The 27,623-nt window shown below is 39.4% G+C and overlaps 1 protein-coding gene across 1 annotated transcript in view; it reads left to right on the top strand.

Moving 5' to 3' along the window:
- kcnq1.1 (potassium voltage-gated channel, KQT-like subfamily, member 1.1) overlaps window positions 1-24,197 on the top strand; it is a 28,252-nt gene extending 4,055 nt beyond the window's left edge. The window contains exons 2-17 of the mRNA XM_071519102.1: window positions 2,062-2,152; window positions 6,390-6,516; window positions 7,170-7,248; window positions 7,360-7,456; window positions 9,954-10,094; window positions 10,799-10,909; window positions 12,107-12,202; window positions 12,430-12,546; window positions 14,938-15,076; window positions 17,938-17,994; window positions 19,044-19,167; window positions 21,010-21,085; window positions 22,087-22,181; window positions 22,432-22,478; window positions 22,585-22,646; window positions 23,547-24,197. Coding sequence (XP_071375203.1) covers window positions 2,062-2,152; window positions 6,390-6,516; window positions 7,170-7,248; window positions 7,360-7,456; window positions 9,954-10,094; window positions 10,799-10,909; window positions 12,107-12,202; window positions 12,430-12,546; window positions 14,938-15,076; window positions 17,938-17,994; window positions 19,044-19,167; window positions 21,010-21,085; window positions 22,087-22,181; window positions 22,432-22,478; window positions 22,585-22,646; window positions 23,547-23,816 — 1,729 coding nt within the window. The 3' untranslated portion in view covers window positions 23,817-24,197. The remainder of the gene's footprint in view (window positions 1-2,061; window positions 2,153-6,389; window positions 6,517-7,169; window positions 7,249-7,359; window positions 7,457-9,953; window positions 10,095-10,798; window positions 10,910-12,106; window positions 12,203-12,429; window positions 12,547-14,937; window positions 15,077-17,937; window positions 17,995-19,043; window positions 19,168-21,009; window positions 21,086-22,086; window positions 22,182-22,431; window positions 22,479-22,584; window positions 22,647-23,546) is intronic.
- The last annotated feature ends 3,426 nt before the right edge of the window (window positions 24,198-27,623 follow it).

Raw genomic sequence — 27,623 nt, 5'->3', positions numbered from 1 at the left:
TTGCACAAGCTTTCCACAGAAATTATATTATTTGCACTTTGTAATGACATGTTTAAATTGTTTACAGTCAATGGCATCGCTAGAAAGATTGTCACTGAGCTTTTATTTATTAAATTGTATCATGGTTGTACTGAATCATGAACAAAGTTTAACCATTAGCACAGCACAGCATGGGCTTTGGTTTGGAAAGTTTGGAGTTCATTTTGTGGGCTTTTTGCTCTGTCTTTGTAAATGTCTTATTTTCTGTGGTTTGATAAGGTTTGTATGTCTAACTGACCACTCTCACACCTGGACACAAGATCTGAAGAGTCACTTGTTGCTTCCACCCCAACTAGTGACCATTCTTGCTCCTTGTTCGCCAAGCCCTGCTGCTCTTAATGGACAAATTTGCTCCCACTTGCACAGGCAGCACACTGTGGATGTCACTTTACAGAACACATACAGATACCGAACTGCTGAGCCATTTTGTTCTGTTGAATTTCCTGCTTGTTCTGTTCCCTCAGACAGGACCTGCTGGTTTGTTAACTGTGTTACGCTCCGGCCCAACTTCCCCCAGCAGGTCTCTCCTCGCTCTTTTATCTGTGTTGACGTGTGGCGAGCGTGCACGAGCCTGTGCGTGTATCTGCTACGTTAAGGGGGGTGTTTGGATTCCTGGCTAGCCTTCAATAAACTCAGGCCGTGTAGTATGAGGCGATAAGAGCTTCCATGGTGCAAACACTGACCGGAAACTGTAACTCCCTCTTATGCATAGTTTCCATCAGGTCCACTCATATAGTAAACATACAGTGATTCTTTAGGTTTTCTCTGCAGTATATTAAAGACAGTATCAATACTACGGCAATAGGTGGATACAGTGGAGACTGAGGCACATGCATGAACAATGTGAGGTTGAGAATGGCTCATCATGACCTATATTGCATGTCAGCCCCTCTTTGCTTTCCCATCTTTCTCCACTGCCACTACATAAAAAAGAATTCTACCCTCCAAACGTTTATGAATAGCTGTGAAAACGGATCACTAAAACTTATTTGGTGTTACAAGGTGCTTTATTAAGGTGCCATAATAATTTGCTTGCTCGGTCTTTGTTAAATATGAACTGCCCTTTTATTTTACTCGCCAGCTTATAAGAAAATTAAACAATGATAAAAAAAGATTTATTAAATTTGTGTTGAGGAGTTTAAAAGTCAGAAAATCAGGAGAGAGGCAAGGCCACCTAGGTGAGTGTTAGTTCTGTTTCTGGTGTGGTGGTAGACCGACTTGAAGCCTTATCTCGTAGAAAAAAAATATCTTTATCTCAAGCCAGTTGAGGAGTTACAGGCGTCTTATTGTTGCTGCTGCTGAAACACTGGTGACCTTGGAGGGGAATAAGGAGAATGTTAAGGAACATTTCATTGTGTGTGTGTGTGTGTGTGTGTGTGCGCGTGTGTGTGTGTGTGTGTGTATAAACCTGTGTGCTCCTTAGATGTGTGTATGAGCCTGTATACTCACTATCTGACATGTTTATCATGTGTCCTGCATTCAAATGGTCGAGTTCAAGGGGTTCAGTGTTTTCTGAAGAGGGCTGTCCTTGAGTGGTAGTTCAAATTCAGTCAGATACTTTCCATGCCAAAAAATATATTACATTGTCCTGTCACTTTTTTGAAAGTTGCTCAGAGGCTTAGAAACTCAAATTAAACACCAAAGTTGACTGAAGTTATGCTGTCGAAATCAAAGTCTGAAATATTGACAGTGAAATGTTGAAATATGGAGTGAGAAGATTCATGTTTGTGAGAAGCTTTTTTCCCCTGCTAGTCTCATTTAATGGTTCTCTGCTATAATCAGACACTTGATGATTACAAGTTATGTAAATCTTTGATCAAAGGAACATTAAGTTCTGAACATTTTGGCCAAATTATCACCCAGGATTTTAAGAGCCCAGTCAGACTTCAACTTCCTAATGGATAAAATAAGAGTAAGAGTTTTGAAATATAAATATATGTTAGTTATAGCGTTGCAATCTGCATGTAACACTTTGACGTGATGCTTTAATCAATAATGTATGTTCTGCTTTGGCTCCTACAGGTTCCTCATCGTTCTAACGTGTCTGATCCTCAGCGTTCTCTCCACCATAGACCAGTACCAGGCACTGGCTTACACCACGCTCTTCTGGGTGGTGAGTGTTGTGTGTCTAACCCTAGCCTTAACCCTAACTTTATTAAGTCTATTTAAGTCTTCATTAACCCTAACCCTAAGTCTAAAATCACTACCTGAGATAATTCCCCAAAAGGTTTTTTGTTTGTGTTTGTCTGATTGTTAGTTTGGATTTACCTGTGCAGGAGGTTTCAAATTAAAGACTGGGTCACACTAGATGATTTTCATACTGATTCTAAACCCGACTGGACCATCCCGACCGCTGGGGCTGGGGGTGGGGGGCGGCATTCGAGCCAGATTATCCTGTAGTGTGTAGTGTAAACAGGCTCAAGACTGGAGACTTTGGTCCGACCAATGACTCCAGACCAGTTGGAGCACAAAAATATTTTTTTCCAATGTGTTTGATTTGGTTGGGTCCCGTCTGGTCGAGCTTGTGTTGTGTGAAGCGGTCCAAGAATCACAAGACTGAAATCTGAGAATACCATGGCAACAGCCAATGGGAGTTTTCACCTGTAAAAACAACAACTCCCACTCCAGTAGATAGTTTACATCATCAGATATTCCCAAATCCCCTTGCTCCACTCTCCAAAACGATATAACGTGGCAACGTGCCTGGATCAATTCACATATGCAATTACAAATGACTCATACAAAATTCTTCACTTCGGAATACATTTGTAATATTTAGTCGGCACGTGTTGGGAAAGACAGTCAACAGTCTGAACTAGGCTTAGTAGCATCCTAGTCTGTTTTTTTTACATTTCGCCTTGAAACTGCTCCACCAGGTGGCAGCAGTGAATAACATCGTCTACCTCAAGTAGAACATCAAAAGTAGAACATCTTGCTCTTTGCAAGACATGCAGCATCATTAGATACAGGTTGTATGGAATCTAATGGAGCACTTGCAGCACCCCAAAACTATTTTTGTGTCTGATAATAGCAGTTGGTATGCTGTGAGCTTGTTCCCCACTCAGAGGGATTTATGACCCTGATCAATGGTCCATGACAACACACTGAATCTATCTATATATCACTGTATCTGAAAGATCAGTTGAAGTAGGTCGATCGGAATTTTTGCAGAATCTAACTCTCAAGAGCAAGATACACTTTTTTCCCCACAGTAGCACTATTTAAATTCTGGATGCAGCCTGTAGCCTGTTTTCTCTGTTGCTACTCTCTCTACCGCATCCCTTGACTTTGACCATCTGCTCAGCACTTTTGTCTTGTTTGTTTTTATTAGCTGGCATCTGCATTGTAGACCTGATCTGATGTATTAAGAAGTAGTTAGGCAGTATTATTGATTCCATTCTGCCTCAAATAACTCATTTATATATATAAAAAGATAATAAAGATGAAAACAATAAAACCAACGAGTAAACAGACACTGAGTCATTCTGAAATTATTTTGATTATTATTTTGACAGTGGATGTTTTGGATAAACCTGGTTTGATAAATAACAGGATACATTTTAGGTAAAAATGGAAATGTTTTGTCAGTTTATATCATCAAATTCTATTTTTTATTGTGTTTGTATCTTTCTTTTGAAATGGAGTAGCAGGAGCAATCAGGACTGTGATTGCCATGATGTCGCTAAAACAGGCAAATGTCAAACCTCAATTTCGGTTGTTTCAAAAGCAATTTCAGAGGTTGACTCATATGCCCACTGCCTCACAAAAATCCAATTTAGGGACACTTACATTGAACTATATAGAATTTATGAACTCCCTGATATAATTTGCACTCAAAACAAACCATTTTTAGGGTGTCCTGGTGGCTGAGAAGGGCTAAGGCACCTGAGCTTGTGGAGACCACGAAAATCAATAGTAAATGGGATAAACTTCACCCTGAGACGCCAGCTGTTGAGCAAAATGCTCTTGTGTTTGGGTGATGGGTGAGTCAGCCAAGCTGAGACAAAAGAGAGGGAAAAAACAGTCCCCCTGTAAAGGATAAAAAGGAGTGGGGGATTAGCTTTGAGAAGGCTTGGAGTGTGGCCGACACATGTGCCACATGTGACATTAAAGTTCACCTTGGCCCGTAGATAATGGGATTAAATGGTGTTGGTCTTTAATGAATCTCAGATGAACCTATGGCTTCATTTTCGGGATTAGCAGGCTGGCTGGTACAAAGGCCTCCGTATGTGGCACAGAATTGTGATTAAACATTAACAGATCAGCTGTTATATTCCATCCTCAACAAATGTGACAGCAAATAAGTGTGTATATGCGTGTGTGCAAAAAAATGGCAAAAAGCAATCGTGCACTGGGACGAGGACATTGTTGCAATTTGGGTTATATGTTTTTTATCCACTGGTATTTAGGAAAACATGAACATGGATAGAAAATAATCATTTTCTACTAGAGAGCATTTTTATGGCAAAAACGTCATGGGACTGAGATGTGAAAGGACATGATGGTGGACCTGGACTTGGTCTTCAGCCTCTGGAAACACTCGACTTGGACCCTCGTTCAAACCCATCTCACCTGACTTCCAGTATTGTCTTGACTCCTCTGTGTCTGTCTCTCTTTCTCTTCTGCACACATAATGAATATGTTTTGCTAGGGGTAAAATTACTAAACCAACCTAAATCTCAAACATGCACCTTTTCCATCTTCTATCGCAAAGGGATTATTTTGTTCTTGTGCATAAGCCCAAGCCCCTAATGTGCTATCTAGTCAGAGATTTGTCCTGACCCTGTTCCTCTTCCTTTCTCTCCTCCCCCACCACAGAAGCTTCTCCTTTGTCTTGTTTCTCTCTCATTGCACACAAGGTTAACACAGTGACCACTCTGTTCTTTACGTGGGGATGCAGCACAGCCTGATAATCATGTTTTTAGCTCTTGTATTTAGCCAGGTGCTGGCATAAAGTAGGCTACCGTTTTCATTTTTTGAAAGCTTCCCCATAGGATCCACATTTTCAAAAGAATTTGTGTTGGGACCCAAAATGATTTTGTGTGCTATTAAAAGTATTACCACATTTTATTCATTTTATCTCACATTGCAAAAGAATGCTATGGCAGCATAACATAGGTGGTAGCTCTATACAAAATAAAAAAAATTCTTGTTATTCCAACTGAAACAACTTTTTGTTCAGAATATTTTGAAGATCCATTTTCATCTTTTGGTATAACCTGCTATAGTCTTTTGTGCCTGCTTATGCAATTTTTCTGTATCTCCGTTTGTTGTTTACAGCGTGTATTTTTTTAGATGGCACATTCAGTTTGTTTTCAACCCATCCTTGAAGCAGATTTCCTCAATACATAAATTAAGAACAAAAAACAATTTATATATTAGCTTCCAAGAACACAATTTAACATGTTTTTTAATCCTAATTTTCTTGACATTTTAATCTTTGGCTGTGACAACGAAAAACGCCTCCAATAATTCCAACATCCAAATGACTCCTGTGGAATGAAGCATCTTTCGCCTGAATCCTTTAGTTTGCTAATCGCTCACTGCAAATGGATCAAGTCAACGTTAAAAATCTATGAAAGACTATTGATTCACTTTCAGTCAGCTTAATTTTCAAATGCCTGTCAATGATTAACAGACGTGTGAAGGTAATTGCTTTCTCATTCAGACCAGTTCATTAATTGCCACATGTTGAGTGTAATTGTGTGCTGAAATTGATTTTTGGAATCTATTTGTACTCAAGGAGCAATAGTGGAAACTTGAATGGAATCTAAATAGAGCAGGGTGCAATCATATGAACTTCATGCTTAGCATTTTAGACATTGGACATAAGATGATTTGACAGATTTTAGTTATGACAATGTACATAATAAGAAGAAGAAGAACGAGATCAAGAAGTGGTTATTTTTGATATTACATCAAAATTAATATGTATGCAATAAAGGTTGATATTAGTAAAGTATTGGTGAAGAGACAAGATCAATTTCCACACCCAACAGGCCTGAGTACATTTAGCAGCTAATGGATTGGTGTGGCACAAATTAAACACTGACAAAGCGTGTAGCATGCTGAAAGAGAATCAATAATCCTTAATGAATTTCAGTGAAATGATCAGGTTGGTCTGGCAAGCCGCAATTTACAAAAGCAAGTGAGTCGAGAGAGTTAGTTGTGCGACATTTTACATTTACAGCCAAACTACAATATCTGTTTTAAAAAACATTTTTCCTCAAGTCTGAACAGCTATTCAGTTACTGCATTGAATGACTTCTGTAAAGTGACATCTGATTGTTTTTCGATCCACCTGTGCCTCTCCCTCATTTGTCTGTTCTTTCCATACGTTTCTCTCACAGGAGATAGTGCTGGTGGTGTTCTTTGGTGTGGAGTATTTTGTTCGCCTCTGGTCAGCAGGTTGCCGGAGTAAATACGTTGGCGTCTGGGGCAGACTGCGCTTTGCAAGGAAGCCAATATCTATTATAGGTAGGGACATGATCCACACAAACCCACACACACATACACACACACACACACACACACACACACATACTTCTTCAGTAATGAGAATATGTTGTGCAGGCGAATAAGCATGGACACACAAACAAACGTATCATCCCACTTACCCACACGTGCGCGCGCGCACACACACACACACACACACACACACCATTTAAACAATATTTGTAATTTCTTGGTAATACATGCTGAGTTTCATGCCAAAATGAGATATATACTCTGACAAAATATTTGAAATTAAGCATGAAATTAAAACTCTCACTCGAATATTATTTGCTCTCTTGAGCGTTTTACACTCAAAATAGGAAAACCTTAGAGGATGTAGTTGTTGTTGTTTTTTTATTAAATATTGAGCAGTGAATATTAGTATTAGTTTTATTTGTAACTCCCCCCCCCAAAAAAATGGAGATATAGTGTTTTCTAATGAAACCTAACATAAGTTTCTAAACATAATGTTTCCCCTCTAGCTTATACAGTATATTTGCTTTTTCTGCTTTGACTTTTCCAGGCCTGATATGTTGGACAGCACTTGATTCTTGCTTTAGGATCCATTTTGTTATGCTGCATCTCTATATAGCTCTGAATACCTTTGTAAAGCCATTCTGTCTCTGTCAATACAGACCTGATTGTAGTTGTTGCCTCAATAATTGTGCTGTCAGTGGGATCCAAAGGCCAGGTGTTTGCCACCTCTGCTGTTAGGTAAGTAAGGTGTACGGTGTGTATGTGTGTGTGTGTGTGTATGTATATGTGCGTACAAAACTACATGTTTTTAGTGTAAATGCAGTGTTGAAACAAGGCATTATTTTGCAGAGGGATTCGCTTCCTGCAGATCCTGCGTATGCTCCATGTGGATCGGCAGGGAGGGACGTGGCGTCTCTTGGGTTCCGTTGTCTTCATCCATCGACAGGTAGAAACATTTCCAGGTTCAACAGCACATTTCAGGTTCAACACAGCGGGGTTAGTAAGCTGGAAGCTTCATTACACGGCTATACTTAATTCTGAGTGGCCAAGGAACGCATTCTGAGTTCCTTGTACTCCTGAATAACAGGCCGCTGTGTCACATCTAATCATATCACTGTGCAGTCTTCAGAGAGGTACAAACGGTCATTTGGTCCCAGTGTGATGAGATTGTGGGATGACGTTAATGGATTTCTGTCTGACCTGACTGTCTAATGTGACTTCTTGTGGAAGTACATGTTTGTATGTGTGTATGCTCTATTTTTAGTCTGTGTTTGTCCTGTTTGAGTTTGTGCTCTATTTTGTGTTGCTGGTGATGGTTTCTGTGATAATGCAATTTTCCTTCTGGGATTAATTAAGTACAACTACTAGTAGTGCTACTACTACTACTGCCTACTACTACTACTTCTACTACAACTAGGACTACAACAGTCAAGAAGTCCAGTTGTTTTTATTGATTTCTAATCAAATTAACTAGCAACACCTTGTGCCAAAAATACATTAATACTTGGTTACTGCAGAGAAACACTCTGCTAACCGAGGTTAGAAACAGATTTTCTGTTATTACCTTGAATTTATTCTGTTGCAGTGTAGCCTATTGATGCCAGCTACATTTCTGTGGTTGCAGTCCTTCTGAACTATTTTTTGGACAAAAGCTTGTAAATTACTTAAGCTTATGATAAAATAATTTTAAATCAATATTTCATGTCAAATGATTGTCTTTGGTAAGAAACTGCATATCAAGCAGGATAATATACAGGGAGACAGTGATTATTTCAGAATAAGCCCCAAGAGGGAATCAAGAGCCTGATGCAAAGCAGAGCTACATTATGTACATTATCTCTTACATAACTGCACACCACATAGTTTATTAAACTGCTTATACCATGGCCACTTGCTGGAGATAAAAAAACATACATGCTATTAATTTGTCTTCTGTAGAGTAAAAGTGTATTTGTGCTTTGCTTCAGCAAACATTCAGAGTGATAATCCTTGTGCATCTAGCAGCTTTCTCAGAAACTAACCCCCTATTGCTTGACAGGTACCAGTTTTAGATATCCAGCTGATGCTAGCAAACATGCTAGCATCAGCTGGATATCTAAAACTGAATAAATACTTCACTTCTTAACACCAACACTACTTAACTAGCTCTGTTTGTATTTACTGAACAGAAAACCAGCAATATAACAATAGCTACAAATGTATTAACACAAGAGTAAACTTTGGCTCACCTGGCTTGGTCCAAGTAGCATGCTACTTAAAGATTAGTCAATTATAGTCTCCTCTTCAACTATTCTAGTGTTAAATTGTGACAATGAATATAAACCTCAAATAGCATCAAATCAATATATTATTGCATAATTTAAAAAAGAAGATAAAACCACTGCACTAACTCACTAATAATGAGTTTTTACCAGCATTAGACGTGCATTAGTGTGGTGTAGGTCTCACCGCGGCTCTATCCTGGATCGTGTTTGGAATAATCTGCTGCTCCTCTGTAATGCTCTGAGCGATCTGAGACTGACAGTTTTGGGCCGAGACACGTAGAAGAATTTCAGTAATCAGGAATTCAGTCCAATTTAGTGCAGAGAGCAATCCGGCACTGTGAGCGAGTAAATACAATTTAAATGGCACAGCAGGCAAGTGCAAAGTCACAATTCACTTAAAGAGCGCTCAAAAGGCACCAGTCCAATAACAGTTAAACAGGATCAAGGGCCAAGCCCAGACGGATCGCTTAAGCAAATCATACACAGCTCCTTATTGAATCTGCCACAAGACACTTCATAGTTATTTTAAACGCACCAAGAGAGACCAGCTCTTTCAGGTTTAAATAAATTTGCAATGATTTAACGGTAATCTGAATGTAATCAACTCCCCTCCAGTGAATTGAGTATTCACCCAGGCTATAGTATAAACAGTTACTTTATAGCTGCATAAAGCAGACTGAGGCAGAAATATTTTTGAATCTGGTTTAAATTGGACTGCTACTTCCAATGCACTTATTTACCTTGCAAGCCACTTAAACAGGCTCAAATACAGGCACATCACCTATGGGATAAGATAAATCAAGTACTCCCAATGCTTTTTCAAGTCCTGAAAATGTATTTAACTATTATTGACGATGTCTGCCATTGTCTGTTTAAAGTAGAAAAAAAGTGCACACATCAAAAAAAAAAAAAAATTCTACACGGGTAACACATACCCGTGCCTGACGAAGATCTCTGTGAGATCAAAACGTTGTCTTGCCTTGCCATTAAAATCGCTGTGAGCTTTTAATACAGTGTGTGGATTCTAGCTTTTCTTCTCTGGCATTGTCTGTTTACATTCTGCTGCTGATGCATTGTTATATCATGGAGGAATATGATTAAACATACATGTAAGTAAAGATCCCAAAGTTGTATAATTCTGTTTGAAATATGTTGTGCATTTTTGCATGTGTATTTCAGGAGCTGATCACTACCTTATACATTGGCTTTCTGGGCCTGATCTTCTCCTCGTACTTTGTCTACCTGGCAGAGAAAGATGCAGTGGACAGCAGCGGCTCTACTGAGTTCGGCAGCTATGCTGATGCCCTGTGGTGGGGCGTGGTAAGAATCTGTGTGTGTGTGTGTGTGTGTGTGTGTGTGTGTGTGTGTGTGTGTGTGTGTACACAGGATAGGTGTGTGTGCAGGGGCTTTGTCAATCAAAAGTGTGCTTTGTCCACTACGGTTAGACCTATATATCGGTTTGCCAATATATCAAGTCTGAATTGATCCAGTCACTGTCATCCACCTCTGGTGTGATGGATATGATGCAGTTTTTCTGATTACATACTTATTGTAGAAGTGATCAATATTACACTGGTTGTCTATGGGATGCTTAACCTGAATTGATTCTAATGACACATTTTGATTGTATGTGTATGAATATATTATTAACATTAACATTAACATGGAGAGTTGTAGTGAGTTGTAACGTTCTTAATGCTGTTTTAGAGGCTTTTCCACCCTGCCTAGTCGATAAATCTGAGGGAAATACTAATTTCTTGTATTTTTAAATTATTATTTATTCATGTATTTATTTATTTATTTTTTGCCTGAAGATATAATATAAAGATAATGAGCTAAATATTGGCTATCAGCAGCTTCAATCCAAAAATATCTGTATCGAACCCTATTCACCACTTGCCTCTGTACTCCACATGTACAGTGTGTCCACATGTGAATGTCACTATGTAGGACTGTATTACTGTCCAGAATAGTTTACAGATTAACTTTCTTGCATTAATTCTAATTCCATTCTTTTTTCAAAGGTGACAGTGACCACTATAGGCTATGGAGACAAAGTGCCACAAACCTGGATTGGCAAGACCATTGCATCCTGTTTCTCAGTCTTTGCCATTTCCTTCTTTGCTCTGCCAGCAGTAAGTGGAAAGAAAAATTGCTGGAGGCTTAGCAGGCTGAGGTGTAAACCACATACTCACAATGTTGTGTGTTCAGATCCTGATCATATTCCATGCCTCTGTTGTGTTTCCTATCACATCCAACTGTTAGCAATCTAATAAACAATCCCTGATAAACTGGTCGTGTTACATGTCTGTCTAGTCAAGGGGAGCATGTCCCAAAGTTTCCTTCAACTTAATTCAGACAAAACTGTCGTAGACAAAGTCTGTAGACAAATTCAGTTAGACTTTTGGTCCTTTAACACCATATATTAAGAATACAGTAAGTACCCAGGAATTTAGGAGTTATATTTGATTCATGTCTAAAGCCACAGCAGCATACTACAAAGACATGTTTAGACATGTTTTACCAGTGTAGGAACATCGCAAAGATTTGTTTTTAACAATGCTTTATACATGCTTTTACATTATTGTGCACTGGCTACTGACTACTAACGACCTATTCTTCTGACTATTGAAAAGCCATAGAACGGCTGTGTAGAATTCTCCTGCCACATTATGGATGAAGACAAAATGCACATCACAGGATCATGTTACCCCCTTTTTTGTTAAGCTTTTCTTACATCTACATTTCAAAACAAATCTGATTGCAATTAATGCTTGGCTAGTTGAGGTAACCGCTAAAGATACACCATTTTCCAGGAAGTAAAAGTAATGGGAAATATAAGAAAACACTAATTCTGTAAATTGTTTTTGGCATTTATAGGTGCTAGGTAGAGCACATGTTCTGTACTGCCCTTGACCTGCTCTATCATGTCACATTGACCCCTGGAGACATTTAATACAATGTTGGAATGAGGGGCATTTATGCCCCTTTATGTCACCAAACTATGTTTTTGAGAAAATGGGCCTCAAAGTTTGCAGTCTATTTTGAGACATTGGAAAATTATCTATGGTGAAAAAGTCATTTTTCATTTCATTGTGACTTTAAAGACCAATGGTGACAGTTCCTTTGCTGCCCTGGCCCTGAGCTTCTGAAATGCCCTGTCTGCCTTGGCTGACAAAATCAGTGTCATCTATGAAAGCGCTTCTTAGAAAAACACATTATTACAGAAGAGCTTTTATGTAATAGCATATTATCTCTGGTTTAAAGCATAAAAGACATAACCCTAATGACAGAAGTGATGTGCAGAAATCCCTCTGTGGTTTTGTTCACAGGGAATCTTGGGCTCAGGCTTCGCCCTGAAGGTGCAGCAGAAGCAGAGACAGAAACACTTCAACAGACAGATACCTGCAGCTGCCTGTCTCATCCAGGTGACACACATGCCACTACACAAAGCCCACCAATGACCAGGAGTTATTAAAACCAAACCACAATACAGTCTAGTGAATGAGACAACTTGAAGCCCTGCTGTTGTGATTGTGACTGTCCTTTTATGTAACCCTTTGGTTTTGTTTTTTTACTTGTTTGGTGCACATGTTGGCATAAAATCTGTGCTCTCAAACTAATATTTTTTTTTTTTTTTCTGCTGGCCTCCCAGACGTCATGGAGAGTCTTTGCGGTAGAAAACCCTGATTCTGCCACCTTCAAGATGTTTTTGAGAAAGAAACCCATCCTCCCTGCCTCCTCTCTGTCCAGCCCCAAGCCCAAGAAAACGGTTAGCAATCATTTTTACGGCTGCCACTGTAACTGTTACGACATGCTGGCTATGATAACAGTTGTAAGATGTTCAATTGTCCACAAAGTGCTGAGTATTAGTAGCTATGGCTTGTAACGGTTAGTTTAGTTTTATTTCAAAACAGAAGTGAAACTAGAGATGACTGACGTGCTAATTTTACATCACTGAAACAGTCTCCAGCACACAATGCCAGTGTTGAACACATTATTCAAAGAGTTGGTAAAAAATAATGTCAGTAAGAGATGCATACATTAAATAATTCTGCTGAGTTGGTACATAGTGTTCAACAAATCTGCTGTCAGGTCAATATGCTGTGTGTCAATATGTCAATATGCTGTGAGGCATATGGCTTGTATAACCACCCAATTACCACTTTTTACCACCAAAGTGAGAAAAGGAAGGAATCTGAAGAAAGAGTGATTCACTCTCAACAGAATCTAATTCGAGAGCAAGGTTTACTCTCTCATACTGAAGATCTTCACGTAAAAATATAGACACTCCTCCGTCAATTATAGACATCCGGCCGGGGGGTGGAAAGTTCAAACTAATTGGTTTAACAAAAAAAATCAATAAAAATAAAGTTAAATAAACAATGTCAAGGATGAATTATGATGAATCATTCAGCTCACAATGCTTAGGGAGAGCCTAAAAGGTTTGTACTCTGTAATGAATGCAAGTCAAGTCAATGCATATTTAAGTAAAAGAAAAATAACTTGGTACTTCCACCTTTGCTTCCTACAATTATGAAAAGTTTCTAAGGGAGCCACAACTGAAAAGTCATGATTTATGGAGGACAGCACTCACTACAGTACCGCAAAAGATGACCTTGATTTTTAGCAAGACTACTAAATTTAAAGTGAAAGGCTGTTGACAAAAGGGTTGTTGAACGGCCAAAAGTTTCAAAATATAAACTATTCGACTATTTCAAATCAACAAGACTAGGTAGAGCACATGTTCTGTACTGCCCTTGACCTGCTCTATCATGTCACATTGACCCCTGGAGACATTTAATACAATGTTGGAATGAGGGGCATTTATGCCCCTTTATGTCACCAAACTATGTTTTTGAGAAAATGGGCCTCAAAGTTTGCAGTCTATTTTGAGACATTTATTCAAATATATTAGAGCTATCATTCAAACATAGCATAACATACTAACATTAAGTTTCCAGTCTTGAGTGCCCATACACACACAGACATGTCCACGCACACACACTCAAGCGTACACACGCATACACATTTTGAACTTCACTTGTGTATGGAGATGCACTTGAGCAAACCTATGTGCACGCCACACGGATGCGAGGAAGAGTCACCGGTGTCACTCTCAACAGGTCGCACATTCACCGGCACCGGAGTTAGAAAGTAGACTATAGCCTGAAATGAAGTCAGTCCACTGAGCCTCAGGCGCGGCGAGATGGGGTTTAATATTTGAGATATTTCTGCCGGGAATTAATTTCTACGTTGTTTAATAGTAATAATTTCAGTCTGTAATAGTCTATCACTGATTTCAATTCAACTTCTCTCGATACGGTTTCTCTCTCTCACGCTCTCTCAGGTTGCGATGCCTGACAACTACGTTTTCCGCGGAAGAAACATTGTGATTGGACAGTAAAGTGAACGATGACACACCTGTTGCTATGCAGATGTTCATTCAAGGATTTGAAAGGACGCTTGTAGTAGCGTGACTCGCCGCCTCTGGAAACTCCCAAAACTCCAACTGCATGGCTGATTTCTCGCCTCAAATGTTTTCAGAAACACATTTCACTGAACCATTTTCGTAAGAGAAACTGTGTAGGTCTTGACGCCACTTCTCACGCGACTTTCAACAATGGGGAGTCAGTCAGTCAGTCAGTCAGTCAGTCAGTCAGTTAGCTACTTTCACTCTTCTAGGCCGGTCCCAGAGGCCCGGCAAAAAAAGGTGTCAGACTCTGAGGGGAAATAACTCACGATAGTAGAATCTAGGTCAAATCATTCAAAGAAATTCATTGTCATTGTGATTGAAAGGAATGAAAACCAGATGGTTGGAATGATCACATGATTCAAATTTAAGTGAAGAATTTGTCATCATCAATACTGTGATAGGGAAATTGGTTGCTAGGGAGCAAGTCTGTTCGAAAGAAGAGAAAATACTGGACAATTAGGAAGAAAATAGAAAAAAATATGTGTAATGTGCAATAACATGATGATAATATCCATGTGAGCTATGACCAACATGAATGTATTATTTTTAACCAAGACAACAAGCGGTGGCCTTCAGGGATTCAATATTCAGATGTTGGGTTTCATTGTCATGCAACTGTGAAACGAATAGCCAAGCTACTCCTTGAGAATTCTGTGTTGAACTGAGATGTTTGCATTTCTTGGACAGGTGAAGATGAGGAGGAAGTTGAAGAGCACTGACAAGGACAGCGGTCCTACTTCTCCCACAATTCCCAGCATCACATTTGACTCTGTATTTGACAGTGGGAGGGAGCTGAGCTCTGACGTGTACAGCACCGTGGGCACAGGTACTGGACAGGGGACAAACTGCACTCACCTCTGACACAGCGGGTAGGGCTCCATTCCAGTCTGATCAGTGGGGTAAACTTTGTTTAAATGGGAAGAATAGTCAGTTTAAGAATTCACTATTGCTATTACATGGACCTTGAATAGTTCTATAAATACTGTCAATATGGACTCTTCCATGTCTTCAAGATGTACAACCTGGACCTGTTCCAGTGACGGTTAATGGGAGTCAGAGTTTGTGTATTCCGCTTAATTTTATACAGTAGGTGTAATAACTGATCTGAATAAATCCATGTAATCACGTCCTCAGAAAATCTCCCTGGACACTCTCATAGACTACTGTTATAGTAATATATGTATATTTGAGAAATTCATTTGTTGTGTATTTAGAGAAATTTAAATCAGGTTTTAGACCACTAAAGGCAGCCCTTGTCGATGTAACAAATGACAGATGCAGGAGATTGCATGATCTTACCCCTTTTAGACCTTAGTGTGGCATTTGACACTGCTGATCATGCAGTCATGACTGAAAGCCTCAAGCCTCAAGCACTGGGTGGGTATCTCTGGTTCAGATCCAACCTCTCCTATAGAACATACTGTGTATAATAGGCAATTCTTTATCCAACTCAGCAAATCTTCTGTGGAGTCCCCCAGGGCTCAATTCTAGGCCCCATCCTTTTCTCCCTTTATGTTCTTCCACCTGGCAACATCATTCTGAAACATCATTTGGAAACATAATGTCTCCTTCCTTTGCTATGCAGACAATACCTACGTTAAATACTAGAGACCCAAACTCCATATCCACTCACAAGAACTGTGTTGCAGCCATCGAGTGTTGGATGTCTCAGAACTTTTTACAACTCAATGACAGAAAATGGTAAATAGCCTTATTCTGGCCCCTCTAGCTCCAGAAATCTCATTCAAAGGATTTTGGTAGTCTATCCTCAAACACAAAGCCAGTGGCCTGAAATGTAACAATGATTTTTGACAGTGACTTTTGAAGGTAAAGAGAGAAAAAGGTTGTTTTTATCCTCCACAGATTTACAGGTCACACTGCCTGAGGAACTTAGACTCACCAATCCAGTATTATCTTTTAAATCACCTCTCTAGACTTCTACAATATTTTTTGATATTTGGCTTTTTATTGGCAAATATTTTATTGGCTAAGAGAGGAAAAAACCCAGTTTGCTGTCATACATCTTAAATGCAGCATGGATTGTAGATATGGAAGAGTTCATAAAAGTCACAGTTGTCTATCTAGCTTGGTATTGAGATCACGCTGCCATATGTTTTCGTAACGTGAGGAAAATAGGGGGGCTGTTGACAGTTTAAACAACACTGCCTGCCACACTGTTGTCACAAACAAACAAAAACAAAACAGGTGAAAACTAACTTATTCTGTTTTCAAGCTCGCCACCTGTTTTGTCTGTGAAGCTGACCAATATAACAGCTTTAAGCCCAAGTATATCAAATATTTGTGTTCTTTCAATTGTTTTGTTTTGTTTTATAACCAATCTCATTTTCCATAAATCATTGTTCTTCTTTTAATCTATTTTCTCTTGATTGTATTTCCTACTTCCTTTATCTTATTTTACGGCTTGTTTTTATACCTTCCTTTGAAGCACTTTGTAAATGCTGCCTTTAGATAAGTGCTTTAAGGATATTATGATGATAACGATGAATACTGTAGTGGGCAATCTAAACCTCTTCTTTTACACTGGTAGCCTGAAAAGTAATATAGATGAACGTGTGATGGCAGTGCTGCCACCAATGTATAAAAGGACAAATGAGCCTGTTTTCCATTCAATACCAAACAACAAAATTTAGAATTTGCCCATTCACACAATTATCATATGCATGTCTCTTTGCTCCATAGCTTAAACCCAGCATCTTTGATTTCAAATTAATTGATTTCTACAGCTCTGTATTGCACATCTTACATCTGTGGCATTCTTATTTTGATGTTGAATCATTTAATATCCACATTGCCATCTGGTGTGTGGATGTGTGGATTGGATGCACACATTGCAGGTGTCTGATGTGTTTAGCTCAGAGTTATCAGGCAGAATTTATTGTTTTTTAATGGATTTTCTTTTGAAATACCCCATGTCCTTAAAATTTCGAAATTCCAACTCAGCTGAGGTTGATCGGTTTACTCTAGTATGAGTAATGTGTTCATATTAGGCTGCTTCAGTTGGACTGGGGGTTAATCAGTCCTTTTAACAGACTAGTAGACTGCATGTAGACATAGTCACATTCAATCATAGTCACAATTTCCAGCCTTTTCAGTTAATTCTTAGTACAGCTGTATATTAGTGCCCCGCAGATATGGGGATGAGACAAACTCATCTCTTATCTTTAGTCTTTCTGTAGGTGGGTATAGTGATATAGATGCTTCATGGGCTACTGCCCTTTTCTGATGTGTGCCTTTAACTCTGCCTCTTTCATCCTACTTGACCGTCTATTTTGTGATTTTCTTGCTGTGTTTTCCCCCAATGTTCTGTCTTTCTCCTCGGTTTAGCAGGATCCCACACTCTGGGAGGATGTGGTGAGCTGCTGTTAGTGTCCGCTTGCTGCACACATCCTCAGTCCAGTCACTGTCCTCTCTTACTGTCCATTTTAACATCCTCTTGTCCAAATACTATCAAATACTATTACCTTCTCAAAAACCTTCATGGCATGCTCTTTATCGGGAGATAATCATGCTAACACCTCATTTACTTAAATACATGAATTAGATTGTAATTAAAATTTCATTCTTTGCATTTGCACTTCATTTTAGTTGTCATTTGTATTGTCCTTCAGTAAAAATGGTTCATACTTATCATGATCATGTTTGTGTCTCTCTGTGTCTGTGCTCCAGATTGCCACCAGTCTTGGACTTCACTGTCTTCCCTTCAGTTCAGCTCACCACCTCCAGGTAACTCCTTGTGTTGGTACTAACTGTTTTTTATGTAGCTTTGTCTGTGTCTGAGTCAGAAACTGGGAAAGACTAAAAGGCTGATATGTGATGTGAGGTTTGATTTGAACATTTGTTGAAAAAAGTTTTAATATTAGTAGGCCTACTAAATCTGTAATGTTTGCACCTTTTCCTGCCTCCTTGAGCTATTGTAGTTAATCTAGTGGTTCCTGCTCAGAGGGGCTTAAGGAGTTTCACACTGGGACACAACTTTGACCAAATTCATAACCCAAAACACACTGTTGCCATATTTATTGGCCAGGTTTGTCTTTATCAGAAAAATCAGAGAAAACATGTGGCCCTTGGCCAAATCATTCTCAGTTTTGGTTATGCTTAATTTATGGCCATTACTTTTGGGAAAAACAACATTTCTTAATATCGGACTTTATGGTTCCCTTCTAAATTTTAAATGGCCCCTGGAAGTATTTTTATGTCCCTCCACCATGGCACATGGTATATGGGACATTATATCATCATGGCATCTGTCTATGTGTAGACGGATATTTGTGAACACAATAACTCAAGAACAATACATGATAGAAACTTCATGCTCACACCACAGGTACCCCATGTAGATTAGATGATCTGATTAGATTTTGGAACAGCTTGCTACATAAATTTGCATATTAATGAGGAAAAATTGCTTTCCTTGAAACTACTATAACGCCTTAGTGATTTAAGATAGAGTTTACTATGTTGACAGAATATTTGCTAATTAATGCATTCATTAGCTAAATTAAGAACCGCATTAGCATAAGTGGTTATGTTTGCGATATCGTGGTGATTATGGCGGGACATGAGGCAGCTCGAGTGTCTGTTCATGCTGCCTCTGTATGTGTATTTTGTGTACATACTGTATGTCTCTGTGGCCCTGTCTTTGTCTGGTAGCTATATTTCTGTATATGGTGAATACATGTGTTGACTCCACCTGCAATTCATTCTACACTTACAGACAGCAGCATCATTGAATGTTTTAGATGCAGAGTAATGTTGTGTGTGTGACTGTGCAGTGAAGAGAGGCCTGCTGGAGGTCCAGTCCCCCGGCCCGCTCCAGAGGAACAGCAGCTTTGCAGACGACCTGGAGCTGGAGTCAGAGAGAGACACTGAGCTGACTCCAGCCTCCACAGTGTCACAGTGAGTTCAGCCCAACCGTGCCATCGCTATGATGCTGTGTTTCTGTATGTGAGTGTACTTTTATGAGCATGTTAGAGCATGTTTGCACGTAAATTAGCAAACATGTATGTAATTAACCTTTCTAATACACCATACCCCAGAACGCTCCTGTCTCTGCTGTCTAATGGTACTGTATTAGTGAAAAGCACTTGTAAGCACTTGTACAATAAGAGATTGATATGAGGAAATGAGTGTTAAGCAACTTCAATGTAAGTGAAATAAATGGAGCGGCGGTTTTGTCCCATGGGACTTTGTTTCTAAACGGTGGGGTAATGATGCAGAGTGGGAACTGCATGCAGCAGTGTTGCTGGCAAAGATCACTCTGTGCTCCACTGACTCCAAAACACTCAACCAGCTGTTCCCATAAAGCAATGCCACACCACTCACTAAATTGAGCCATTATGGAATACTACTACATGTTTTCATCCAATGCTAGGCCATGACAAGAGGAAACTTGGTTAACAAGAGCTTAAAGTTGATCAAATTTATGTGAAAAACTTTCAATTCTGAGGTCTCATTGCAGAATGAATTCCAAACTGTCTATCTTACACCTTAAAGAGAGGAAATACAATTTTGCTGTCATAAAACCAAATCTTAAATCTGAAACCCAGATTATGCAGACTGTGACAATACCATCAACTGGAGAGATCATTTCAAATGTCCATTACATGAAATGGTTCGCAAACGGTTAAGTTTAGGTAAGTAAAACAACTTCAGTTAAGGTTAGGGTTGAGGCTAGGGTTAGGGTTAGGTTTAGGCAATTAAAGCTTCTGTGAAGGTTAGACAACTAAAACAATTTGGAAATGATTTGGTCAAAACTTTGTGGTGGAGAAATGCATTTAAAGATATTGCGCTCATTTCATGAAATTTAGTAGAGATCAGGCTGTGTAAAATAATTGATAGCATTGCCTGTGAAAACAAGAAGTTCCCCTTTCAAGACACAAACACACACACACACACAAACACAAACACACACACACTCACCTTGTTCTTCTACTGTCTTTGACCTAACTGGACTTGACAAAGAGCTAACTGCTCTCCCCGCCACATGCTCATTCACTGCTTTTCCCGGGTAATGAAGTCTGATAAGCAATAGCTCCTTAATAACTCCCACAACATAATAATAGAGGCTAAATGCGCTACAGCCACTCCGGGCTTTTCGCTAATGATTTTCACAGAAACAAACAGACCCCAAAAAAAAAAATTTGCCGTCCTTTCTTATTCGTTTAGTTCACCTTGATCACATTCACCGGGAAACAAGCCACAAGAGAAAAGCTTTTGATCCAGACTGAACTGTTACCATGCAACTGCGCTGCACTGAACTGAAATAAATCTCTCTTTTTTCCAAATGGATAGAGTTAGGGTATAAAGGCCATGTCAACCAGCTATGTGTTTATCTCCACAGTCATGAACACATTTGTTTGTGATTTTCATGTCTGAGTGTTTGTTTAGATCAATGGCTGTTGGATGTTTGTTCATAAGGTGAAAGAAATCTGTGGTTTCATTTCACCATAAAATATAAATCGTATTTATAAACCGATATCTATGATATCCAGTATATCCATTTAACCTGCATGATAAGTATTTAGAATTTCTTTGGTATACACTGATTTTAGAAACTATTAGGACCGCTTTGCATGAAATAGACTGGCCCAATGGAGCCAGGTGAGAGCTGTGACCCCGTATTGACTGTACCCCTTTAATCCATTTCACTCATGAAGTGAAGGGGCGAAGGCAAGTAGAAGAAGCTACAGGTCAGAGTTCCTGAAGTTAAAAGCAGCCATGTGAATCTCTTTCATGCAGGCTGAGGGTCTCTCACCGAAGAGCCATCAGAGTGATCCAGAGGATGCGCTATTTTGTGGCCAAGAAAAAATTTCAGGTGAGTATGACAATATTGTATAGACTATTTCCTATTATATAAGCCCAATACAGGCAAAATTATGAATTCTCTACACTGCAAAAAATATGAAGGCATTTCAACTTGAACACATAAGCTTCCTTTCTGCCTTGAAATTCAAAGTTGACTGAAATAGTCAAGAATAAATGTTCGCTGACTTATTCAGATGACTGATCTGTTTTTATTCCTAATTTATGCTAGTAAAAACATAAGAGCACTTTCTATGAAACATATTCAGTCATCTGAATAAGTGCGGCAAACCTTTATTCCTTTTTGGATGTTGTTCTTCCTGCATGTGACCAGCACCGCACAGATTTGGAGCTGTGACATTATACTCATCATATATGAGTGAACTGAACAGTTTGGTAACAGTAAGTTCAAGTCACAAGTCATGAACTCATGATTATAAATTGTGAAGGTGATAACTAGCAATTGTAAGTTGAAACTGACAAACACATCTACAGTATGCACACTGAGCTAATTATGTAATTAAATGGCAGGGTTAGAGTTATTATATTTATAGTGTATTTGTTAATTATTTTTCTATTATCTACATTCTTTGCCATCTGGTAGAGAGCTTTCTCATTTATTTTTAACTCTTTTTTTAAACGCTTTTAAGGTGACTTCATCAACTCCCATTTGAAACAGTAGCAAGCAACAAGAGGCTATCTAACTAACTATTATACTGTATTTACATTATTCTCTGCTCAAACAAATAACCTACTGAACTTTTCAAGTTAAAAAAATGTGTAAGAAAGATACCTATAGGTCAACTGAGACGAATCGGCACAATAAGAGCTGGTTTCATGGACAGGGATTAAGCCTAGTCCTACACTAAGAATTTTCAGTGGATATCGCCATTGAATTTTGTCTTTAGTCTAGGACTAGGCTTAATCCCTGTCCGCGAAACCAGCCCTAATACATTTTTGATATTTTTTTGTATTATTGTAACAGCTCCAGGGCTTTTTGTTGATCTTTTGTAGCAAGCTCGTAAGCCGTACGATGTGCGAGACGTGATTGAGCAATACTCCCAGGGTCACCTCAACCTCATGGTGCGGATCAAGGAGCTGCAGAGAAGGTGAGCTGCTCAACCAAGAAGACAACTCAGCTTCATATTAATTAGATGCATCAATGGATGAATGCATGGGTAGACGCATGGATGGATTATGATGTTGGTGAGAACGATTGGTTGTGTGGAAGCATGAAAAACAAAAATCACGGTGGCAAGGGAGAGAGAGAGAGAGAGAGAGAGCCAGAGAGAGAGAGAGAGAGAGAGATCCATGTTAATAAACATTATTCTGACTCGAGCCTCTCATTGTTTCTCCCAGACTGGACCAGTCTCTAGGGAAGATAACTTTGTTCCAGACTAGCTCAGGTACTGAATCGCTCCATTGTTCTGTCAAAATATATGAACTGTGCAACACGCAGCAGTGCTAATCCTCCTGTCCTATTATTTACTCGACCGCTATCTCTCTCTTAAGAACGAGCCAAAGACAAAGGCACCAACACCATTGGATCCAGACTCAACAGGATGGAGGACAAGGTAGGAATCGTGCAACGTTGGTACGAAACGAGATCGACGTTCGCTCTGCGTTTACTGTTTCTGAAAGTATATTGTGTTTGTCAAAGTAGGTTATGAACCAAATGAGGAAGATCAACAATTCACAACCGACCAAAGTTTTGTTATTGCTTACATAGTGTTAGCTTTTGTCAAAATGTAATTAACATCTATTTACAAGTAGCTCCCTCTCAAGACAAATATTGTATATGATAACGCACTTGCATTTTTTCCTGTCAACTGTAATTAAGGTTAGTGTGGGGTTATGCAACAAAAACACTGACTTACTTACAGGCTTAGTCTATTGTAATAGAGTATGAAATGCATGAGCATGCTGCCCCATTTATTGTTGATTTAACTATGAAACTACTGCGAAATTCTGCAGTGGGAAAAGAGAACTGTTAAGATTGTTTTTCTTTCTTTTTTCTTTTTTAATTTTAGAGAAATGTTATGATACAAAATTCTGAATCACACTTCCCCAGTGTGTTTTCTACCCCTGACCTCCTCGTCCTCCTTCAGGCGTTGCTCTATGCAATATAATACTGTAGAGCATGCACCATACAACAGTAGGATAACTTGGCACAGCTTGAAAAGTTAAGACATGCTTTCTCTCTGTCGCACACAAAACAAGGCTTTCTCGCTTACCAAACCACATGGAGGGAGTCATTTGAATAGTCGACTCTATTTTAAAACCGTAAATGACAAATCTCAAAATATATATTTCACTTAGTTTAAATGGGTAAAAAGTCTGCCTGGTTTCTTCCTTATTTAAGATGGTTAGTAGATCAGAATGTAGGCATGAAGGCATTATCGGGTGCACAAAATCATTATCTTGGGTCATGTTGAACGCTTGTATTTGCGTATGTCTGTTGCGAATCTTCACAGATATCACACATGGACCAGACGCTGAGCCGCATCTCAGAGTCCCTGGCTTGCCTGCTGGACCAGAGGGACGCGGGTGGGGGAGAGGGGGGAGGCAGGGCGAGGCCACGGATTGTGAGAACCTATAATGTCCTCCCCAGCCAGGACAGCCTGCCCAGCTACGAACAGCTGTCCTCATCGCCGCCCTCCTCCTCCTCCACCAACACCATCAGCACCAGCGCCTGCCCCCACCCGCCCCTCAGCCCCGGCGCCAGCCAGGACGAGAGCTCCTGAACTGGGGCTGATGTGCCAAAGCTGCCAACCCCCTCCGAAGTGTTTCTCTTAATAAAATGAAATTCAAGTCTGATGCAGTTTTTTTCTGGACAAGATGGAGAAGACAGCCTTTGGAATGGAGAGCCTATATTTACTCCTAGATGACAGCCGCAAATGTTGATAGGTGCGACTACTGTACCAGCAGCACAGCTGTTTTCCTGAACGTTAAAATGTGTAAAATATCTCATTAGTGTAGGGAGATACGAGAGTGAGAACTGACATCAATGATAACAATTCAACTTTGATTTCTCAGCATATTGCACACTATCAATTTGATAATCTCTAAGTGCCAAGCCACTTAGGAATGATTTCCCTGTAGGATTTGTTAATTGATTTTTTTTTTTTTTTTTTTTTTTTTCCGTGCGTTGTACTTGAAATTCATTTAGGGTAATGCCAATGACATTGCCAATGCCAATGGCAAATGTACTGTGATTCTACACTATATTCTTTAGAAATAACATGAAATCTTATTGCATTCATCTTGGGGGAGAGGCTTTCAGTTGTCATATTCCTCTTGTAAACATTCAATTATATCAAATGTTGTTTTGATTGTTTTGTTTTGTTTCACTTTTTTGTAAATGTTTAGAAATATTCCATAGCAATAAAAGAATGCAGTAAACAGCAAGTGTGTAGCATCTGATCCCTGTTGGGAGTATCTGACTAACAAGAATGAGCTGAATATTTAGAGTAATTCTCAGGGTGAAACACTTGAGATTCCCCTCTGTTGCCACAGGCGGTTTGATAGATATCGAAAAAGTTGTTTTCATTGCAATCCAAGCTCCTCTGAACGGAGGCTGTTGTATATACATCTAACTTTTGCTGATTGCAAATTTATTACATGTATTGCTGTTTGCGTTGTGAGCGGGAGTCTTCAATATAGATTTCATCAACGGCACAGTCAAAAGGAAGCTTTACTTTTGCGTCTGAGAATATTCAGAGTATGCCCATGGTGTCACATGCATTTCCTACCAATATTGTGCTTTACCATATACACAGCTCATCGGCTGTGGCTGCCATTAGATTATAATCACCTGTTAATTACAATCACCTGTTATTTTCCTGCCAAGATGGCCATGTGGCGATGTAACAGAACACCATGAATACAGTAAAATCAGCCTTCAAGTTAGTAATTTCCTAAAAAACATGTACCACTTGTGCTTGAGGCAGACTTTCCTTTAACACTGCAGAGGCGGGGACGGTTTGGGGGGATGGAAACGGTCCACAGCATGGCTAATACCGTGCTCTTTAGACAGGTGACCTTTGGGCAGCAGATGGTGACCTCATCCCCACTGGCCGTCCGTGGGGTGTCCAGGCATTCCTCCACACAAGTGGCCGTGTGGATAAAAGGCCCAAATGACCATCTGCACTCTGCCTTCTGCCTCTGGTGTCCACAACAATGGGCTCCACCCACTAAAGTGTGCTAAGTGTGGTCGGCCTTTGTGGCGAGCTGGAGGTGGGTGAGGGGAGAGCGTTGTCATAGGGATGATGCGGAGGTTTAGGGGCTTTAAAAAGTTTTGTTGTTTATTTCATTGGTGCTATTTGGGGATTGGGGCAAGAAAAGAACACACTGATGAACAAATTGTATGGAAGAGCTAGAAGGTAAACACAAAAGACAGTAACACTAACTGAAGCCTCTCGCATATACAAATAGCTACACTGTTTTAGGAGTTTATAAAAACAAGAGTTTTCATTTCTAATTCTTTAATCTCAGTGGAAATTGCTACAGTTTATTCATATACAGAATAGTAGTATTTTCTGATTCAACCTCCAACAAATTTACTATGAATCTTAAGTCATTTTAGGTGGATTTCCCCTTTAATCCCTCTAACCTTGATTTCTGAAACTCCTAAAGGGTTAATGTATCAGCAAACATAACTCATTTTTGGACTAGCAAGTCCTAGTGACTACTTTTCCTTTCTTTCCCCATTCAACTTCTTGCTTATTACAACAATTTGATGTAGGTCCAGTCGGAGGAAGCAGATTAGTACAATTTCCATAGCTGAATGGTAACATTTTTAGTAGTTTATTTAGTATGCAGAACATGAACTTACATTTCTAATGCATTCAACAACACTGATCTTATCAATAATCAATACCGCTGCACGGTTAGTGAAAGCTTCATACACTGATGATGTACTGAACAGCTTGTTATACAGGTAGTTAAACATTTCTCCATACACTTAAGGGATTTGATACAATGGCAGTGGGTGGGAAAATAGAAACCCTTGGGAGAGTTTGAATATTGATTCCTTTACTGGTAAACTGGATGTCTTTCCATGGGATCCAAATATAGGACCCATCTGTTCCTAATGCAGAAATAACACACTTAACATTGATTGTCCCTGGCACTGATGCAGCTGAAAACGGACGTTTGATGTTTGCTTTTTCTTTTGTGTGTGTGTGTAAATATGAACGCAGCTCCTTGCTACAGTAACATCTGAGCAAACAGATACATGCAAGACTAGATGCAAGACAAACTGAGAATAAACATTAGCAGCATTGGTTTGGGCACATGTCAATGATAATGGCTGATTTGACTATGAAAAGGGCCAAAGTGAAAAGGGATAAGTTGAGGAAAGGCCTGGGGGGTCGGAGAGCTCCAATTAGCCACAAAGGCTGATTTGCAGGTGAAATAGATGGCACACTCTGCTTTGTGGCCATTGTCCCGCTCTCATGCCTCTCTGCCAGATGGCCTCTTGAAATTCTTTAGAGTTGAAACCCCGGGACTCAGCCTTTGAAATGAGGCAGCAAATGCGACTCTCTAGGATTTGGCCTCTTTATTGGGCTAATTTGACAGTCATAGCTCATATTAACGTTTATCATTTTAAGCCTGACAACACAATACTGCCCAGAAAATGTAATTACTTCAAAACTCTTATTTCAAATTGTCAACTTACAGTATATTTGATTTTTTTTCTGCTACTTTAGAGGGCCACTTTTATTATTAGCCAGCTGATATTAGGTTATATGCAGTGCCACAAAGTCAACATAAGAAATAAAGTAATTTAGATTATGAAGACTGCAGAGTAGCAGTGAAATACCAATAATTTCAAGTATACCCAGTGGCTGGTTGACTAGATGGTTTCAACAGTCTAGATCAGTTAACTCTCAAGATGATGACAATTTATGACTAGTAATTGGTTTTAAAAATGTAAACGGCAGTACAAACAAATTGTATTGTGTGAAACAGGGTTAGGCTACCTGTCATTTGACACTGCAGAGGTTTGGCAAGCTGAAACTCTGTTCACTGCAAGGATTTTTGTTTCTAAAACTTGGCTCTGGGCGAGCTGTCTGAGTGACAGTGATACATGTTGTCACAGAGGAGAGCCACGGGTATAAACACACATCATTTTAGTACTTTCTAACATGATATTATGAACCAGTGTTTTTCTATCTCAGGCTATCTGTATGCCGCTGGCCCCAGTGATAAACCCTTGATACACAAACAAGCCCTGTGCTATAGATTTAAGTTGGGTATTGATCGTGGAAAGAGAACTGATATATTTTCCTCAAGTAGAAGTGAACTGCTACTTAGGTCAAATTTTACAAAGTTGGAGAAAAAATTAAGATTTTATGAATGTTCCACACATTGACCTGTTACCCAGTTCTGATTAATTATCTGCCCAGAGTTTGGGGATCATCCCATTTCAATGCTATTAACAAAACTTGTTTGAATTATGGAAGGTCAAGTCCAGGATTGTTGTGTTTCACTGGAAATGGAAAGTCTGACTGTGTTCACTACTCATAAGTCAAACATAAAAATTCCCT

Source organism: Centroberyx affinis, unplaced genomic scaffold, assembly GCF_046629955.1.
Source record: "Centroberyx affinis isolate AG114_WGS23_722 - 3 ecotype Tasmania unplaced genomic scaffold, CSIRO-AGI_Caff_v1 ptg000657l_1, whole genome shotgun sequence".
NCBI classification, from domain to species: domain Eukaryota; kingdom Metazoa; phylum Chordata; class Actinopteri; order Beryciformes; family Berycidae; genus Centroberyx; species Centroberyx affinis.
This window is presented reverse-complemented; position numbering and strand designations above follow the sequence as displayed.